The 21,342-nt window shown below is 36.2% G+C and overlaps 1 protein-coding gene across 1 annotated transcript in view; it reads right to left on the minus strand.

Annotated features, from left to right (window-relative positions):
• Window positions 1-21,342, minus strand: part of LOC122799189 (galanin receptor 2b-like) — a 1,097,025-nt gene that overhangs the window by 494,453 nt on the left and 581,230 nt on the right. Inside the window, exon 2 of the mRNA XM_044068095.1 lies at window positions 11,764-12,160. Within this exon, the coding sequence (XP_043924030.1) occupies window positions 11,764-12,134 (371 nt within the window). The 5' untranslated portion in view covers window positions 12,135-12,160. The remainder of the gene's footprint in view (window positions 1-11,763; window positions 12,161-21,342) is intronic.

A 21,342-nucleotide genomic window follows, 5' to 3' on the forward strand; every position in this document is an offset into this window, starting at 1 on the left:
GAAGGACAGCACTCATTGAAAACCTTCAAGATTTAATCATGTTCACTCTGAAGTTAGAATATCTCAGAATGAGAAATAGTAACTGAGAGGACAGGCACATTCTTGCACCCAGTTTCTGTTTCCCTTCCAACCTCATTGCTGCACTACTCTTACAATGCAAGACTATTCTTTAAACACATCTACAGCCGTTCTTCATACTCCTGCTTACTAAAGACATAAAAACGCATCTATCATTGTCAAAAGTACAACTTTCATTGTCTGTTCAACTGCTTAACCCATAACATTAAACAATACAGAACTCAAAAAAAGTTAAAAATACTGTGAATTTTGTAATTCACAGTTCTGTCCTTGAACATTCTCCTTGACATCTGAAACTAGAAACGGACACTCAGCATTTCAAGACAGCTTAAATGCCCAGTGTCTGGTACTCTTTTTTAAACAAAATACATTTCTTCTGCAGCAACCAAATGCTTCCTTACATTTATGATAAATTTTCTCTTATTAGCTGTTAACTTCATCAACGTAGCCATGCCGATGTCTTGGAAGTAATCCGCCTTGCTCATGCAAAAGAGCTGTTAAACAACAGGAACCTCCTGCAATTTTTTTGAAGAAAAATAATTTTTCACTTAATCGGACTTCATAAGGTTATAATCCACTGTCAGATAAATAGAATACATGTGTATTGAAATAAGTTATACATTTTTGCAAGACACTGTGACCATTTTGTAGACTAATGACATATTCATAACAGATACATCTGTACTCCCTATCAGCCCCCCATCTCTCTCTCCATAGATATATATATATAGAGAGATACAGATATAGACATAGATATAGATATAAAGCATCTAGGCATTATCTCCAGTGTAGATTGATCAACAGGCTGGTAATGAGTCACTACCTTAAATCATATCTTGTTGCTTTCTGCAAGACTTTAGGAGAGGCAAATGGAAACCAGGGTAAGCTGACTGCTATGCTTGGTGCTGTTGGCCAATTGTGTACATTATGATAGGACCTGTATGCATGGAATTGTAAATCATGTTTCTTTAGGTTTGTAATAGCTAGTGTTAAATTTGAATGAATTATTTACTGGTGGTCATTTCAAAGCTGAGAAAGTGATATGGTTGTTATTTTATTCATTAATAAATACACATATGCACACACACACACACACACACACATATATATATATATATATATATATATATATATATATATATGTATATATATATATATATATGTATATATATATATATATATATATATATATATATATATATGTATATATATATATATATATTTATGGATCTACATTTCCTCATTGAAATTACACCTTTTCGAAAAAGAAAAGTAGATGCCCACTTCAGCGAAAGTGCACTACAATGAAACTGCACTTTCGCGGAAGTATAGTTGCTGGATTGGCTAACTAAAAAAAAAACACAAAAAAAAATCTTATGCAGGAATGCAAGCCCCCCTGCAACCCCTCACGCCCCCTACTTTAAAATTCTCACTCTGAGATCGCACTACAGTGGGGAAAAGGGAATATTCCCTTATCCCCACTGTACCACGATCTCAGCACTAGTTTGCTTAGCTGTACATCAACAGTAAACGTTGATGTACAACTAAGGTTGCATGCAAACTGCATGTTTTTATTTCTTCTTTTTACTTATTTATTACTTTTATTTTCACACAAAAGTGCATTTTCGAAATGTAAATTCCATGTACTAAATGGATCCCATATATATATATATATATATATATATATATATATATATATATATATATATGGGTCCACTTTGTAATTTCAAAATACTAAAATCTCGAAATTCAGTATTTCGAAACCACAAAGCCGAAAACCCAACCACATCTCAGAACTTCGAAAACACACAACCGCGAAATTCAAAATCCTTAATTACGCTACACATACAGTATACACATAAACATACACACAAATCCCCCCTACAACCAAGCAAACTCATCTAAACTATGTATAAGCAGGGGCGCAAGCCCCCTTGCACTCCCCATCCCCCCGCTTATATAGTCTAACTCCGAGATCGCACAAACAGAAACACAAATGGAACACACACTCACACACACACACACACACACACACACACACACACACACACACACACACACACACACACACACACACACACACACAGTCCCTCAAACACACACATAACTATCACAACACACACGTACCCAAACTAAACCCCTAACCAACATATTTACACACACAAACTTACCAAAATTAAACCCAAACATCCACACACCATACCGCCGGAAGAAGAAATTCAAAATATCCATGCTATTTTGAATTTTGCACTTCTGCGGTTTCGAAAATGTGAGTCTGTGGCTTTGTAGGTTCGAAGCACTGAATTTCGAGATTTCAGTATTTCGAAATTACAAAGTGGACCCATGTGTGTATATATATATATATATATATATATATATATATATATATGTGTGTGTGTGTGTGTGTGTGTGTGTATAGGTGCGTGTGTACATATATGTCTTTCTGTGTATGCATGTATAGATAGATAGATAGATAGATAGATAGATAGATAGATAGATAGATAGATAGAGATAGATATTATAGCCATAAACAGGAGAATCCAGAATTCTGTCATCTATAAAAAAAAATAATAAATAATAACATTTCATATCTACTTTACCATGAAAGACATGCTGAAATCTTACATATTTGGTGCCAACATATGAATAGCAATTATAGTTAAATATATAAACAATGTCGGTGCCACTTATATCCAACAAAGATGATGCAAGTCTAAACATTTTAACTGACATTCCTAAGTACGTAGTCTTAACATACATATGAAAAAGCAAGACGTTATAGCTTACATTCAGAATGGAGACATGCTTATTTTATTAATGCAATAGCATTAATGTTTACTAATAACATATGCTTCAACCTTTAACAGTGAAATTATATGCTTTTAATAGTTGATATACCAGAACTCGGGAGAAACAAATAATGAGGAAGAGAAGCATGGATGGGAAGTGAGTTAATTGTCCAGTTAACTTTTTACTAAAGTTCAGTTACATGAGATAATTATGTTAAGGAGGAGTGTGGAAAGCACCCCCCCCCCACACACACACACAATACAAATATCTAAGGGGCACCTGCTTGCTTCAGGAAACAGTATTTCTACCCTCATCCATTGCAAATGCACTGTAGACCATTGCTGGGCACAGTGGCAAAATCAGCATTTTATAACATAAAGATATGAAGCATCATTTCATGCAACACAGAGCAAGTTAAATTAAATATCTTTTAAATGTTCTAATGCTGAAATATGCATCTTATCTGTATAAGTTCAACTTTAGAGTGACATATTTTGAGAGAAATTGCATGCCAAGCATAAATCAATATATGTGTTTATTCTTACATTTTAATTTATTATATGAGGTAAGAGACTTCACCTTCCTAAGAAAGATCACTTGTTATAGGAGTTATTTACCAATGGCTTTCTTATTCAGGATAATCTAGCATTGTAGAATCCAAATCAAGTAGAAATGGAAGTCATCATAATGGTTTGAGCAAAAGTTTAGGAAAGTGAATAAAGGACACGATGAACTGTTTGGAAAAACAATTAAAAACTGTCCAAAACTTTTTAAAAATGTTATCACCTTTTCTTTCATTTTCTGTTGTACTCTTTTCTTGTTTGATATATGACATAAGAAGGTACAGAACTTGTATTCTTTAATTTACCTAGCTCAGATGATATCTGAGGAAACAAAATATATATGTGATACATATCCATAGTCAACTTTTATTAGAATTCAGAATCTTAGAAATGCCTTCTGTGTGATGAAACAAGGTTGTTGTACCTTTCTTGTATATAGGTGCTGCTTTCCTGTTTCTTTTCATTTCTTTTAGATTAAACGTGCTTTCCAGAAATGAACCTCTTTATGATACAGTAAATGTTATGGGTGAAATTGGAGCATTATATTCAGCAAAATATAATGAAAGCAAATCAATTTATTGGTGGGTAGCTTAGAAAAGTACACAGAAAAATTTGGCAGTGAAACAAAAGGACAAATGCAAATGTAACATGAGTAAGAAGGCAGCGTGATGGAAGAATATAAAAAGTGAGCCATTCTTACTTCACCCAGCCAGCAACCATCTCCTATGTGAAGCGGCTACCCTGGGCTGAAGCCCAGCACTCACAATCAGACATTGCAGACTGTTTCATGCCTTTGGACATGACAAACCTGCATGTGGTTCAAATATGACTTAGCTTGATCCAGGCCCAGCATCACAAATAATGAATGTGCACTGATTTATAGAAGCACAATCTTCAACTAGCCAGTCCTGTATTAAATGATAGTATTGTCAAACTGTAGTTTTTGTTTTCTTTTTTTTATCTATTTCATCACATGTGAAGTCATCAACACTATCAATCTCTTTTTTTCATTGTTATATGACATCAGCATGTCATGTCAGCTTTGCAGCCACTCTCCTACCTTCTTTGACAGACAAGCTTGATGGTAATAGAGCTTATCTCAGACAATCCACCTGTTAGCTGCAACTGGTTCTATTTTGTTGTCTGTTCTTAAGTCCTTATTTCTGCTTCTATCTCACAATCTGGATCCTCTTACTCATCTCAGATACTTCATCACTATCACCACATGCTTTATTAGCTGCTCAGCCTTCATACTTAAGGTTTCTGTACAATATAGAATCACTGGCCACACACCACAATTTTATACACCTTAATCCCAAAGTGAATTTTATACAGGCTGTCTTTCCATCAGTACTTTGCGTAACATCTTAACTTTTTTACTGTTTATCTTTCTAATGAATTATATCTGTCATTAGCACATCTCACTCAGTAATTATCACAACTATATTTTTCTTAAAAACTAAGGAAGCTGGCCCTGGTTGTACTGTGGACCTGTACCTCCTACTGTCTAACATATATAGCCATATTCCATATCATACGACCTTTGGAAAAAGTTTAGAACATCTCTGAGACTGATATATCACTTTAAAAACTGTCAGATGCAATGAGTTTGATCCAAATAAGTCATTAGGTTTCCTTAATGTGGTCATATGCGTATGCAACACTGAGTATATGTGAAGCTGTATATTCTGTTTTCTTTGGTTATTTTTTATGGTGTATAAGTTAAAGCACCATACAAGTAAAGCAATACCAAGCACGTGGCACAGACTATTGGCAATGATATACTGAGCAATGCGAAACAATATGATGGCATCAAACAGACCGCCCATGCTGATTTAGGTAGATGCTCCAAAATGATGTTATTTTCAGGTCAGTTTGGTAATAACTCTCAGTATTACATTCTATAGTTAGAAAAGAGATTTGATTACATGGGAGTGGACTGAGGTAAGGAAAGGACCACTTAGAAAATGTTTCCAAAGACCTCCAGGGAACAACCAGCAGCTTTTTCCTTAGTGATATGACTGGGTAACCTCAACAGGAGTCAGAGCAACAGAATTTCCTTTAAACAGGCAGGATCAGTCCACAAAAAAATCAATGCAGATCTCACAGTAGAGAGGCAATGTAATTGTTAGAAAAAGTGCAAGACAGGTAAAAGTCTTCCTGTAAAATTCTGCACTCATTTCAGCTGGGTCAGAGAAATTTTTCAAGTTTCGATAATGGGATACTTATTGAGATAAGATAAATCAGTACACTTTTTTTTAATTGATAAAAAAATATCCATCTTCAAAGATGGCTAGTCATCTTTATATATCACTGCACCAAGGGATATGAAAAAAAATCAGTCTCCTACATCATTGTAAACAAGGGTTAGAGATAAGAATTTGTTAAACTTACAGAGCCAGAACTAGCACACAGCTGACAGGATGCAAGAATAAATAGGCATCCTTGACATCTTCAACAATAGCAAAACCAATCACACCTCACAAAAAATCTGAAAAATTAATTTACAATGTTAATGAGTCATTGGCAATGATGTACACTAGAGTGCTTGGAAACGCTGCCAAATCCTAACAACCTACAAACCACTGTTTGGCTTCCTCAAATTGGGTAGATAGCAGGGCATTATAAATGTTTAAACAAGTTAGGATGCACAGCCTATCAACCATTCAGAAAAGTACGCCCAGATAAGAAAATGTGACACAGATCTGAATGTGTAAGAATGTATTCTCCTTACGTAAGATTTCTGTAAGGAATATGCTGCAATGGTTTTATACACTATGGTTGTGTACTACGACATTCTCAGTCCTCTATGTTCCAGCCACCATCCAAACCTAAATAATTGGAGATGCCATAATCAATCCCTGCTTTCCCCCACTTATGAGCAGCTTATGGTTTACACTAGCAAAGGGTGGTTATGCTGAAATAAGGCCTACAGCTTTTTGAGCCTTTTCAAAGCCTTACAGCTCACTGGTCACTGCTGCTGTCCATTCCAAGTCATTTCTACTTTTATTCTATCCATCTCATGCTAATTTAAAGTCATGCATTTTCTCACTTTCTTGGATCTTTTCAGATAACATACTGCATTTTGCCAAGTCTTAAATGAAACAATATTTTCCAACTTCTCTTCTAAATCAAATTCCATGTATTTACCTCTGCAGCTGTCTTCTCCTTCTTAACCATCTTTCTAAGGAGTACCCCTCTGCCTATGTCCTCTCACTAGACTATATACACATAACATGTATCACATCTACTTCAGAGTGAATATTTTGTGCTCATGGATCCTCATTTCATATGATAGCTGATTCACTCCCTTTCTGGAGTGTAGACATTCTACACATTTCTCTAGAAGCTTAATTTATTTAAAAATGTGAAGATATTATCCCAGATGCAGCTTCACTTAGTAAACACACCAAAATAATAATAATAATAATAATAATAATAATAATAATAAAAATAATGCATTTAGAAGATTACATTTACTACATTTATGGTTCTCCTTCTTACTGAACACAAGTGTGTTGTTTCTAAGTCTGTCATACTCTTAATTTTTCCTGCACTGGTGGACTATGAACTGTATCTAACCACTCTGGCCTCAATCTTTTCTTTGGCAATTTAGGTCAGTCCCTGCATCCAACCTTTCTGTTCCTCAGTTCCTGGCATTTCGTTGTATCAGGTTTGATGTGTATACTCTCTGTTTGCCTACTATGTGACTGATGAAATCACTTAATGAGTTAGTGCTAATGAATAATCCCTGGACAAAGATGCTTGTGCTTACTGGGTTTAGGGAGTTAACGCCTGCATCAAATTTAAACATAGACAGTTATACACATACCCAAGCCCTTCATATTTTCTTAGTTTTCTTGTGCTTTCCTAAACAAATCCCATACAACAGTATATCCCATTCCTACCCACTGTATCTAATGATTTCACTGTAGCTTTATGGTACCTAGTGGCACTACTTTAAGTCCGCTAATTTTGTTATTAAAATTGCATAACATCATACTCTGCTAACATATTCTCAGTGAGCCATTCATTTCACAACTTGAGCAAATTATGTGGTGATGAACCAAGAAGGTGCCTATTTAAGGCACTACAGAATAGCATTTCACTTTCACTTCAGGTATCTATGAAAATGTAACCAGTGCTGCAACATTTTTAAGAAAATACAAAAGCAGCATGTGCTTTGACCTCTTGAACGTCTGAAGACAAGAAAAGTCAGTGGGAATATGTCTAGAAAGGGTACATATTTGTTATCATTTTATTGGGCATCAGAGATGAAATGCCAAACAGAATATGAAAATCAATGCCTAACAACCAGAATGTTGTTAGAGATCCTGAGGAAAATCTATGTATATAGGTTAACATTTAGCATAGTTCACTTGAACCTTCCTGAACTGTAGTAATAGTGAAAGTGATGAACAAAATTATTCAGTTGCTTTTGGACAAAGGACTAGAGAAAGACTTGATTTTTTACATTTTATCCAATAAAACCATCATATCGTTTGTATAACTTCACACAGAATTCTGTTACTTGTTTTCACACATTAAAATGCATTTAAAATTGATCTAATACACTTGAACTTTTTTGGCAATTTTTACAAAGTTTTTTGTCTTGTTTTAATAACATTCAACCACCAATGTCTCTGAAATTGCAGGGGGAACAAGAAATAGGCTGATTCTCACTACAGCTGACCCAATGAATGTGCCAGAGAACATCTGATATCCCATAATTCTTTTGATATTGAACACGTTGAACACATTTTCGCTAAATGAAAAGGAAAGGAACTGACAAAGATGGCAGTAATGAAAAACAAATTTCAGGCATGCTGCATTTCACAGAAGACATTATCTTATGTAAGAAGACATTTGTTCTTCAAATCAGACTAAGAACCCAAGACAGTAAGGATGTAAAGTCACATAAGGGTGCATGACTGAGAGTTTCAGCAACTGTGTTACTTATTAAATCGATACAATACTATGAGGCACAAGAAAATGTGACATTGCTCGCCTTTGCATCACCTAAGTAATACATGCTAACCCTAACCCTGCAGCTGCCTCAACCCTATCTGCACACCATACATTAAAAAAAAAAACACGTGCAGTAGCACTGTGACTATACAAAAGAAACTCAGGCACATAAATGTGCATTAATGCACATTACAAACATTAAATCTAGCCTCTTAACTAACCCTGACCCTAACTCTAAAATACACAACATCTATATACTTACCTAACCCTAACACCCAAACACACACACACACACACACACACACACACACACACACACACACACACACACACATGCGCACACACACACACACACACACACACACACACACACACACACACACACACACACATACATACTCTAACACCCTAGCAATCTCAGCTCACTTATTTTGAAGAAATGACACCTGAAGATATCGGACATCTGACTTTCAGGGTGTTTCACGATCTCAACCACGCCTAGCTTTTGGAAAATATATATATATATATATATATATATATATATATGTGTGTGTGTGCATGTATGTGGGTCCTTTTCAGAAAATTTACTCTTTGGAAAATTGAACTTCGCATGGTCACAACGATATGCTCGACTTTCTGAAAATTTAAAGCATTTGTATGGACATAGTGGTACAGTGTGGATCAGGGACTTTACCCTTTTCCCCACTCTACTATGATCTTGGAATTGGTATAGATAATTTGCAGAAGGTAGGGGGGGCACAGCCCCACATGGGGAGTGCAGGAGTGGGCTTGCCTCACCTGCAAAAACATAGATTTTGTCATTTTGTTTCTTTTGAATTTTAGGAAAGTTGAACATATGGTCTCTACCATATGAAGTTTGAATTTCCAAAGAGTTGATTTTGTGATATAGCCCTCCCCCACACACACAGACAAAAGCAATGTCTTTCGGCTTTTCCCAGTTAGGGGTCGCGACAGTGGATCACTGGTCTGCAGATTGACTGGCAGTAGATTTTTACAGTGCTGAGTTGCCAGCCTGATGCCCAACCTTCTCAGAAGGCACACCCACATGTACACACACCTACCTGCATGTCTTTAAAGCTCACTCAGCCATAGGGAGGACATGCAAACTCCGCACAGAAGGAACTCCAGCCGAGAATCAAACTGAAGATCCTCTTGCTGTAAGGCAACAACAGTAATCGCTGCACTACTGCGACCTCTCTCTCTCACACACACACACACACACACACACATACAGATATTATATATGTGTGTGTGTGTGTGTGTGTGTGTGTGTGTATATATATATATATAGATATATATATATATATATAGATATATATATATATATATATATATATATATATATATATATATATATATATATATATATATATATATATACATATAAAGTGTGTTGCTTTTGTCAAATGATGTTTTTATTCAACAGAACTTGGTCAGCTAAACAGATGGTCAACAGTTATGTGAGATGTGAGATTTGGTGATTCTCAGGTTTGGGGGGTATACCCTTTCCCTGGCAATTGTGCAATATCTGTGTTAATATATATATAATTAGCAGGGGGTGTAAGGGGTACAGAACAAGTCTTGTTTTCTAATAAAGACAGGATCACATATTTTACATATGGATTTTCTTTAGGAAGTACAAGAATTCTAGGGTATGTCATGTGACTGGTTTGATGAAGAAACATCTCTTATTCCATGCTCATGTATTCTATGCCTCACTTGTTCCTTTCAGACATATTTGTTAAAGACTTTCTTCCATTGCAAATATAACATAATGTTTTAGAGTTCCTGCTATCAAAGTTATTTGTGAAATAAAGTTTCATATGATGTGATAAACCAAAATGAAAATATGCAATGAAAGAAGAAGCAGAATACATTATAAGTTATATGAGACAACCGTATGGAAATGTCATCTTGTTGTTAAGAGGTAAACTATAACTGAAATTAGAGACGTCTTGATTTTTTTTTGGCAAGGAATTCACATTTTTGTCAAATTGTCATCCATTGTAGAAAAACTGTCCTACAACATAATAGTAAATGAAAATGTAATTATAAAGATCCTGACTGAACCTTCTTCCAAAGAATAAATTATAATTTGTCATTTCATGTAGTGAGATATGTTGGCAGTGTGCGAATCCAGGTACACCAGCACTAGTCAGCCAGTCCTACCACTACCAGTCCCATCAACAAAACCATTAATGTAGGATATCTAGATAGCTAAACAGAAATTTACTCAAGGGTTATCAAGTACAGCACTGCTGGATTTGGGAGGCAGGCACTATTAAATACTTGTAAATGATGGCGAGAACATTTAAAGGTATATATGGCTAGGCATCTTATAGTCCGTGCGATAATTTCCTGGTATTATGCCTGTGTTTCGATGTTGCTATGATATCGCATAAGTAAGTACTTCTTACTCTTATCAAGAAATCACAGGTTTGGAGGACAAGAACACCAGAAACACAACAGGACATATAGTGGGGATAAGCATAGTTTTATTAAGAGGGCTTAACATTTTATTGCATATATTGCATAACCTATGCACATAAGTATTTTGTGTGCAACAAACATACCCGTGATCATCAGTGCATTTTACCCAGATCTCCCTAGGCTGTTTAATAAACTGCATCACGTTTGGCACATGGGCAGTGTTTGATCAATAATATACTGAAATATCAACATATTTTTGTCATGGGTAGAGACAACATAAGTCAACTGAAAGGCACTGTAGTGGATATCTTTATATTTATCAAAACAAAAAAAAAGGAAAATTTACCAAATTCAGAATTACTTGCAATTGTTAGAGCATACATGAATCCAATGGAGAGTTTGCATATCTCCTGTTGCCTTAAAATATATGTATTCTATTTGATTGTGTGTACATAAGGCAATATAATGAAGACATTCAAACAGTTCCCTGTTACAAGGAGGATACAATAAAGTAATTATCTAATTTGAAGTCCAGCTGATTGGGTCATTCATAGCAGAGCTCAGAAATTAATCAGGGATCTTCAACCTCTTCCACATCTCTGTCACTCTGTCTCTCACACACACACACACACACACACACACACACACACACACACACACACACACACACAGATGCACTCACAAGACTTTCCACTTAAAATCAAATAATAAGCAAGTAACTTTTTAAGGAAAAAAGGAAAATCTATGCTTTTAATTAAAACTGTTTGGAAACTAGAAATTTTTAAAGTTTCCTTCTTGAACTATTTTAAATGAATATTGTCCAGCTGTAAGCTACCAATTTTACAATAATGTTACAGAAACAAAGTGCTACCATTGTATTTACTGAATGAAGGTAATACTAGCAGGTACTTACCTGTCCATAGACACAGCAGCCAGTGTAAAGCTGCTGGCATACATTGTGAGGTAGATGAAAAAGTGGACTGTCTTGCACATGAAAGTCCCAAATAGCCAACCATCCAAGGTATAGATAGTGGCCTGGAAGGGGACACAGAAGATGATAAAGCACAGATCCGCTACACTGAGGTTTAGGATGAAGAGATTTGTGGTGTTGTATTTCATCTGTCCATTTCTGAGCAGCACTGCTAGCACCAGTCCATTCCCCACTGTTCCCAGCAGAAATATAAGTGAGAAGACCACCGGCACGATAATGCTTCCAGTTATAAGATTATGGTTCTTGGAAACATTCCAGTTTTCTGACATTGCCAGTTCTGATGCGGGCTTCATTGAGTGAATCACCTTTTTCAGCAAGACTATAAAATAAATTAGAAAGGAGTGATTCAGACTTCTGGTGTCAATATATAGCATTACAAGATTTATTTCACCCTATTTCCTAATTTAGTTAATCACTGTGTTTTTATAGTGTATGTGAAAATAAACTGTCAAAGGCTGGATACTATTAATTTTTTTTTCTGGAATAACCATACAACAAGCATTCTATTCTTGATTCTCTGGGATGATATCTGCAATGAGCACATTAACATGATTTATTAGTAAAGGTTTCATACAGATACATTCACACAAATGTTGAAAAGCTGTAGAGCCAAATTCAATGTTCATTGCAAGGAAGAAAAACACTGGGTTTTCAAACCTTGGAAATTAAATGCAAATTCATTTCTGTTTATTTTATTTATTCATCATTTACATATCACTGATGGGCATCCCTCTTTGCTCCTTTCTTATTCTTATACCATACCACTAACATCATCCCTTCCTATCTTCCTGTCTATCACTCCTAGAAACCTTAAGCTTTTCAGTGATTAGAACCCTACTTCATCATAAAGAGATATTTTTATCTCCCATTTGTTCCAGGAGTGCTGTCGTTGCATCATTGCTTAGCCTAAGTGTAGGTTAAGGGGCGGCAGTGAGTTAGGGTCACTCATTGAACTACTGAACATAGCATTTCTGTGTGGTTTTCTTGGTAATGGAGCTGTGGCATTTAATGTTAACATTATAATGCTGTCATTGACATTCATTCCTTCTGAAGACAATAATGTGAGTCTCAGACCTCCTGTTTCCAGAATCCATGACTTTTCAGTCCATTCAGAAGAAAAGGAAACAGAAATCAAAGAAATTGTCTTTGAATGCTTCTTCCATGTCTTCATTGACCAGGCTTCTCATAACAGATGTCTGATCCTAAATTATGGTTAACAGTATTATTGGCACAGAATTAGCCATTGTATTCATGTCTTAACACACAGACTAATACTTTATTTGAAATAAATTGGCCCAATCAAAACTATAAAACTAAAGTGGTAATATTCTTAAAGTTCATCCTTCAGCCTTTACTGCATTCAGTTTTATCCTGAAGTTATTCAGATAATGTTGTGCTGTGATTGCAATGAAAAAAAAGGTACACAAAATGAATTTATTCTTGTACCAATGACTTTGTGCAGATAGTGACTATTCTCTGTACAAACTCATCATTAAAAAAAAAAAAGAAAAAGAAAAGTTTGAAATGTTTTTTCATCATCCCCCTTCAGAAAGTGCCTTTTGAAGACAGAGGCACGTAGATACTTTAAGGGCTGTGGAAACAAGGTCCTGTTCATGTGATACAGTACCATTCGTTTCAGAGACATATTAGCTACAATGAGAAAAGACCTCATTATCAGCAAAACTGTGTATCCTTCAATCATTGTTAAATACCAGGAATGCTAATCAACACTTCCTGTGGTAGTGAACACTGGCTGCAGATTATCATGTTACCTGTCCATGTTTACAGAATATCCCTGACATATCCTTTGTTTCTTGACATGGTAAATCATGGATGATTGAAGTCCATCATTATGTCAGTCAGAGTTTCACATCACTAAAGGCATGCTAAGGCAAAAGCTGTTATTCTAGCAACTTTCTACATTTGCAAGAGAAGTAATTAAAATCCATTCCTGATTGTGTGCCTTTGCCCTCAATGAATTTTGGCTTTGTCTAGATTTTTTGCACTATAAGGTTGAAAGGTATTCTCAGTGTTCCCTGTCCTTCCTCCATGCATGTCTCAAACTGTTACAAACACTGAATAATGCCCAAGATCCTCATTATCAGTATATGCAAAGAAAAATCGTATGCTGATGTTTCCTGTGACAAGGGTGAAGGGTTTGAAGATGCCCCCATGTCATTTACATTTTTTTTCAAGTCTTAGGTATTATTCACAGTACATGCCTGGTGTTTTGTTGTTGCAGAGAGGACTAATATCAGAGAGGAGAGGGTACCATCCTGCCTCTGGCTTTAAATAATTTAGTAAATGTGTATGTATCATCCCTGCTAGTATTTCAGTCAAATAAGCTACAGAGGATTTAAGAGCTTTTGATAAAAATACTCAGTGTTCTTGTTTTTAGATATATTTAATGAACTCATCATTAATTTTCTGTTATCAAAAGGTCAGACACGTCGGATAGCTGTTTTGAATTATGGAAACAAAATAGTGAAGTTGTTATCCTAGACATTTACTCAGAAAAATCACCTGAAGTTAAATATCATTTCAGTAAAGGAAATGAGAACGAACTCAGGTGGCTGTGAAAGGAGCTTTGAGCTATCGAATACACAGATACAGTACAGAAAGGGGAAAACTGTCTATATAAACATACTATCAGGCAAAAACAAATCATCCATAAAGGTGCAGTGAAATTAGAACAAAAACGATAAAAGAACAAAGTTAAAGGAATTGAAGCAAGTGAACAGTTGGTAGAAAAACAGTGCATGACGTGTAAATACCGATGAGCAGGAAGAAATGGTTGTAGCTAAGCATGTGGTAAAAAGCATGATTATGATTTACAAACATGGGGATGCTGACTATAAGTAGCATGCAAGTCATTGCTATCTCTGTATGCTCAGTGGTTCACTGAGTGTACTTGTTGACTAAAATATGAGTTCAGCAGTATTAAGTTAAGTGGCCTAGTATGGCACTTCATTTAGTGCATATGTACCACTGCACTACCACTTACGTGTTAGGCTTCCTGTGGCCCTGTGCTGCTACTGTGTTTTTCCTTAGCCAATCAATAATTCAAAGAACCACATCCAGCCATTCTACCAGCAGCTCAGCAGGTTTTGTGCCTAGCCTTATGTCAGTGCTAAGTTGTATTGCTATGGACAATAGCGCACTGAGTAGTTTCAGCTATACATGTGTTGAAAATATGACTGAACAGGTGGTGCAGCAGTCAGAATTGTCACCTCACAGTAAGAGGTTCTCCGGTTCGATCTTTGCCTGGGGTGCCTTCTGTGCGGAGCATGCATGTCCTTCTTGTGATCGCGTGGGTTTCCTCCGGGTGCTCCGGTTTCCTCCCAAAGACATGCTGTACATGGATTGGACACACTAAATTGGCCCTAGGTGTGATCATGAGCAGACAGGTGATCCACTGTGGTGGCCCCTAACCAGGAAAAGAAGATTTGCAATTTAATTCAACTCACCTTCAGCATTTTCCCATCTTATATAATTATTTTACTGTAATCCATGAATCATTAGCTATACTTTCATTTGTCCTAATATATAGTCCTTGTTTCTGCCCTGTGGAAAATGGCCACACCTGTTGTATTACAATGCATAAAATTCACCTGTGCACTAGCCATGCATTTGCCTCACAAAACAATCACAGCCTTGTCCTGTACCTGGAAATAACTGTAAGTTGTTTTTGACAAGGTAGATGGCAGCACCTTGGCTTTCTGTGTAAGGATTAATTAAGTTGCAGAGGCATGGAGATATATTGTGGCTTGAGTTGCCCTCACACACATGTATGCATGCATGAGGGCACTCACACATACACACACACACACACACACACACACACACACACACACACACACACACACACACACACACACACATGCAATGCACACTTACACATTCACATTTGGTAAATTCAGTAAACTGCAGATTGGTTTAATTCTTTTCTATAAATGGTGCCTTTGCAAGCTGGGGATTAGTGACATTCTCTGTACCCACTGCTACTGTTGCTGTTTACTACTGTTATTACCAGTAAAGGTAACACGTATAGTATGACTCCAAGACTAAATTGCCAAGGGTGCTGCTGCAGCTGCACGCATTCTCCTTTTAAGTATTAAATGATCAGAAGAATCATACACAACTGCATCTAGAAGGGATTCCATTTACTTTGCCCAGCAAAGGGCCAGCCATTTGGTGGTGCTGACACCAGCTCTCAGTGATGGTCACTGTTGATGTGACACCTTGACTCATTGTACAAATTGCCTATTTTACACTTTGTCATTCAGGCAGTCACTTCTAATTTTTATTCATATTGCCTAGCGCAATACTAAGTTATACTTTCAAGGCAGTTGGACTGATATCATAGCAGTAAAATGTGAGCTAAGCTATGATACAGTGTTAATTAAGTTATTACTCAATCCAGCCAGGCCATTCATGATTTAAACTTAAGTTAGCTATGAATAAAACATGTTATCGTTTTTTTGCTGTCCTTCATCTTAGTTCTGTTAGTCTGAACAAGTTTAATTTCCTTTGAAATATTATAACCAGCCATATTATCACAACACTATGTTATTATTCACTTAAGCTTGCATTAGCAATTATGAATGTAAAATGTTTGTTTGATATCATTTATTGCAGTAAAAAAGTGCTGAAACTACTCCATAAATAGTAACTATGTGTTTAACCTAAAGTAATACACAAGTTTGAATGAAGATGACACTAATTTCTGTGAAAAGACTTGATTATGAGAAGATGAAATACCTGGATTTCTCTTTTGTTGACCATGTATCTAATTGCAGCAAACTCTTGATGTTGTACTAATGGCCTTTATGCTAGCTAATTAGAAATTAAGTGTGGTTTGTTTAATAAATGATATTTTCCCAGATTCTATCATATTTAAGGTCAGAACCCTCAAACTGATACTGTCAGTGGGGACTTGGGCACCTATGCTGAGTACTCACTATAATTTCACCATCATCTCTCTAATCCACAGTTGGTACATCCTTCTGTCCAGACCAACTAATTTCGAAAAGGATCTTGTCTAGTGCAAATAAAATCCTAATTATCTGCCACAGGGTCCATCATTGAATGTAATGCTCCTTTCAGACAGTATCTTCCCAAGCATATTCATCAACATAAAAAGCCTCAAGGATCCTTACTAAAAATATCAATACTCTCAGATCATTGCGCTCAAGACCCTTGATTAACTGGGTAGAATGTCAGCTCCCACTTTTTCCTCAATCTTCTATTAAGTCTTCTACATTCATCTTTATGCTTTTTGACCCATGAAAGACCCTATGTCATTCAACATCCTACACTTTTGTAGAACATCTAGCTCCTCAAACACCCACATTAATGACCTCAACTAACATGTTCAAATATCTAAGACTTGTTGATGGGATAGGAGCATATTCTAATCAATTCCACTACTGTGGAACAGTCTTCTCCTACATGTCAAATAAATCAATTTAATGGCTGATTTCAATGTTAATATCAATAACTGCATGAGCATTCATAAGTTCTTCCCTGGGATTTCCTGCATAGCCCTTCTAGACAAAGGAAGTGAGCACTATACAATTGCATAGTAACTCAAGAAGCAATATGGATAGTCTTTTAATGGTCCTAGTGACTGTTACCAACCTATGAATTTTGAAACCTGCTTAAGGCCATAAGGCTACAAGGATCCTTTAATGTTTGTGTGCTGAACTGCACACATTAACAGCACAAACAATTATATCTAGGACTTGAAATAAACTATATATATATATATATATATATATATATATATATATATATATATATATATATTATTTTATTTTATTTGACATTTGTTAACTGGGCTAGTCCAACTGAGCTAGTGCCCTTATTCAGTGTATGCCCGGGGAGAAAAGCTCCACAAAAAGTAAGACAATATCAATACATAAAGAAATATGTACTACAAGCTATACATACAAAAAAGAAGACAACTTGTAAAATTACAATATAGAACAAATGAGAGAAATGAGGATAGAAACAAAATAAACATATAGAAAAAGGAAAAAGAGTAAAAGTGATAATCCACAGTGTATAAGAAATTAGGAAATAAATTCATGTAGGGTGATTAATGTGACAACGCCAGGTACTATATAAGTAATTTTTTAGAGCTTTCTAAAACTCACAGACTTGAGGAATGGATCTGAGTTATAGGGGGAGCTTATTCCAAGCAAGAGCAGGAATGTAGCTGTAACGATTTTGGCCAACAGATTAATTTGGTTTGTATATCTGTAAGATACATTTATCCGAACTTCTGAGGGACCGAGTGAGATTATATAGGGTGAGAAGAAAGGATAGGTTAAGGCATGCAGAGGCCTTGTTAAGGATAGAATGGATAGTGAGAAGTTGAGTGGATAAGAGCTGGTTCGGAAACTCTAACCAACTGAGTGTTAGAAGAGCATGACAGCGGTGTGATTTAGGAGGTAGATTGGCAGCAAATCTTACAATTTTATTGTAGGTGGTTTCCAATTTAGAAAGAAGTGAGGACTGTAAGTTAGTTAAGATCTTAGAGCTATAGAATAGGTTAGGTAGAAGGTAAGCTTGGGCAAGCGAGATCCTGGAGCCAGGTGTGAAGAATCTTCTGTTCCTACATAAAAGGCTCAACTTTTGGTGGATTTTCTTGATACAGTAATGTACATGAAGCTCAAATTTAAGCTGATCGTCTATGATTATGCCAAGGAGTTTTGTGTAAGAATCAGGTGTAAGAGTAGTATTGTTGAGAGAAGAGATGGCAAAGGAGGATTTAAGATGGGAGAGAGATGTAGGTAAGAAAAGAAGTAATTTAGTCTTTTTGGGGTTAAGTATAACTTGGTTGTCAGTAAGCCATCTTTCAGTGAGACTGAATGAGGTTTGTGTCAGGCTTAGCAGGTCTGAGGGGTTGTCAGCTATAGAAATTATAGTACAGTCATCAGCATATTGAATAAGAGATGATTTAGGACAAGATGTGTGAAGTTTATTAGTGAAGATATTACAAAGAAGGGGACCTAGAATAGAGACTTGTGTGACATCTATTTTGATGGGGAGAAAAGGAGAAAGAACAGATAGGCATTTGACAGCTTGTTGTTTATCAGTGAGGTAGCTGTTAAGCCAAGAGATGGTTGCTGGGGAGAAGTTGAGTTGAGAAAGTTTAGAGAGAAGGATAGAGTGGAAGACTGTGTAAAAGGCTTTGAAGAGATCTAAAAAGAGGCAGGACACTAGTTTGTCATTGTCTCTGGGAGATGAGCTTAGTAAAGGAAATGAGTGCTGTGGTAGTGCTGTGATTTGAGTGGAAGCCATGCTGAGTAGGAGTGATCAGATTTTCTTGACTGAGCTAAGTCATGATTTGTTTGTGAACACACTGTTCCACAATTTTAGAGAGGGGAGAAAGAATAGCAATAGGACTGTAATTTGAGAGCTCAACAGAAGTACCATCTTTGTGAATTGGTATAATATGGGATTTGTTTCCACAAAGTAGGGATGTAGGATTCACTAATAGATTGATTAATAAGCATGGAAACAGGGTAAGCTACAGAATTTGCAGTGGCCTTTAGAAAGAAAGGTAGCAAGTTGTCAGCAGAGAGGTAACAAGGTTTGAATTTAAGAAGAAGCTTTCTAATACGACTAGTTGGAATGGGTTTGAGAGGAAATGGGTGGTTATGAAGTACAGGGGTTGTGGGAGATGAGGGAATTGGAGGGTTGGATGTATTCAGAAGTTTGCTGATAGAATCAATGAAGTATGAAATGAAAACAGATGTAGTTTATTTAGGTGTGCTGTTCGTGCGGGGGTTGGAAGTAGAGGGTTTGCCAGAATGAAGGATTTGATTAATGGTATTCCAGAATTTTTGGGGGTTCCTAGATTTTGTAGTTTGGGGTGACTGATAGAAGTTTTTCTTCTCTTTAACTATGTGCTTTTTGGTTAGATTCTGAAGTTCCTTATATTTTGGAGGTCAGTGAGGGTTTTAGAACAAGACCAGAATTTCCAGGCAGCATCTTTGTTTTGTATAAGAGACTGAGTATAGTTAGTAAGCCAGGGAAAATAGCAAGATTTGACTCTAATAGTTGTTGGAGGGGTAAGTCTCTGTTCTGTATAAGAGACCGAGTATAGTTAGTAAGCCAGGGAGAATAGCAAGATTTGACTCTAATTGTTGTTGGAGGGGTAAGGGAGTTCAGAATATTTAGGAAAATAGAGTTAAACTGAAGAACTGCTTTGTCAAAAGGGATAAAAGAAAGAAAGGACCAATCAACTGCAGAGAGGTAGTTATTATCAGTATCTGGGTTGAAGTTAGTTTACTTACGACAAACATTTAAAGTATGAGCTCTAGACAGGTGAGGGGTAGATTGTAGGATTTAAGTAAGAGAGTGGTCACTAACTGAATCTGGTAGTGTTTCAGGGTGGTGATAAAGATTAGAATTGGACACCAAAGTCCAGTCAAGTAAGGAACAGGTGTTTGTGGGTTTATTAAAAAAAATAGGTGTAGAGATGAGTTGAGTGAAGCCATAAAGATTAATGGTGGCAGAAAAGGAGTTAGTGGTGAAAGGAAGCCAGTTTATGTTAACATCACCTAAGATTATAGTTTCGTTAAGTATGGTGATATATATCCAGTGAAGAATTTGTTCTAATACAGATATGTTGCCTCCAGGGGGTATGTAGATGGCTACTATAGTTACGGTTTTATGATCATTAAGTTTGCAGTTAGCAAAAATTAGTTCAGCAGGGTGAAAAGAGAGTAGGTTGGTTATTGGGGATAAAGTAAGGGCATCAGCAAACATTATAGCAACACCAAACCTTTTTTGAGTTCTATCATGATGTAAGATACTCTATCCAGAGCAAGATTTTTTTTGTCTGAGTAATGAGGTTTAAGCCAAGTTTCAAGAGAGAGTAATAATATTATAGTTATACTGGGATATCCAAGAGTGAAATTCAGTTGTCTTATTATTGTGAATGTTGATAGAGTAAAAGGAAAGGTGTTTATGACTAAGTTTAGGTAATGGAAGGGGGGAGTGTGTAATGTTGTAAGGCGTAGTAGAGTTTAAGTATGGGCCAGTGTTAGGATGAATATCACCAGAGAGTAGAAGGAAATTATGATGGTGAAGAAGAAAATGAATAGGGTAGTGCATGAGATGTTTAAGCTTATGTTTGTATTGTGGAAAGAATATGGGGGCAATTTTATTTTGGAAGAGGAGAGGAAGATGTGGAGAGAACTGAAGAGGATGTGGGAAAGGAGTAGTGTCTGTTAGCAGTTTGGTAAGAAAAGGTAGGAGTGTTTGGATGCAGGTGAAGTTCTGTATGATAGGATGCAAGGTTTGACAGGAGAAGAAAAAGTAGAGATGAGAAAAATGGGAGGAGCATGGTGGAGAGTAGAAATGAAGTGAAAAGGTGAGTTGTTAGAATAAAAGAAGTAAAGTGGATTTGGGAAAAAAAGTAGGGTATGGCACATTTATGTTAGTAGGTGGTAGTAAGTTTAATAAGGAAAATAAGTAGGAGGGATT

This window comes from Protopterus annectens, chromosome 1.part0 (assembly GCF_019279795.1).
Source record: "Protopterus annectens isolate FY-2018-M chromosome 1.part0, PAN1.0, whole genome shotgun sequence".
Lineage (NCBI taxonomy): Eukaryota > Metazoa > Chordata > Ceratodontiformes > Protopteridae > Protopterus > Protopterus annectens.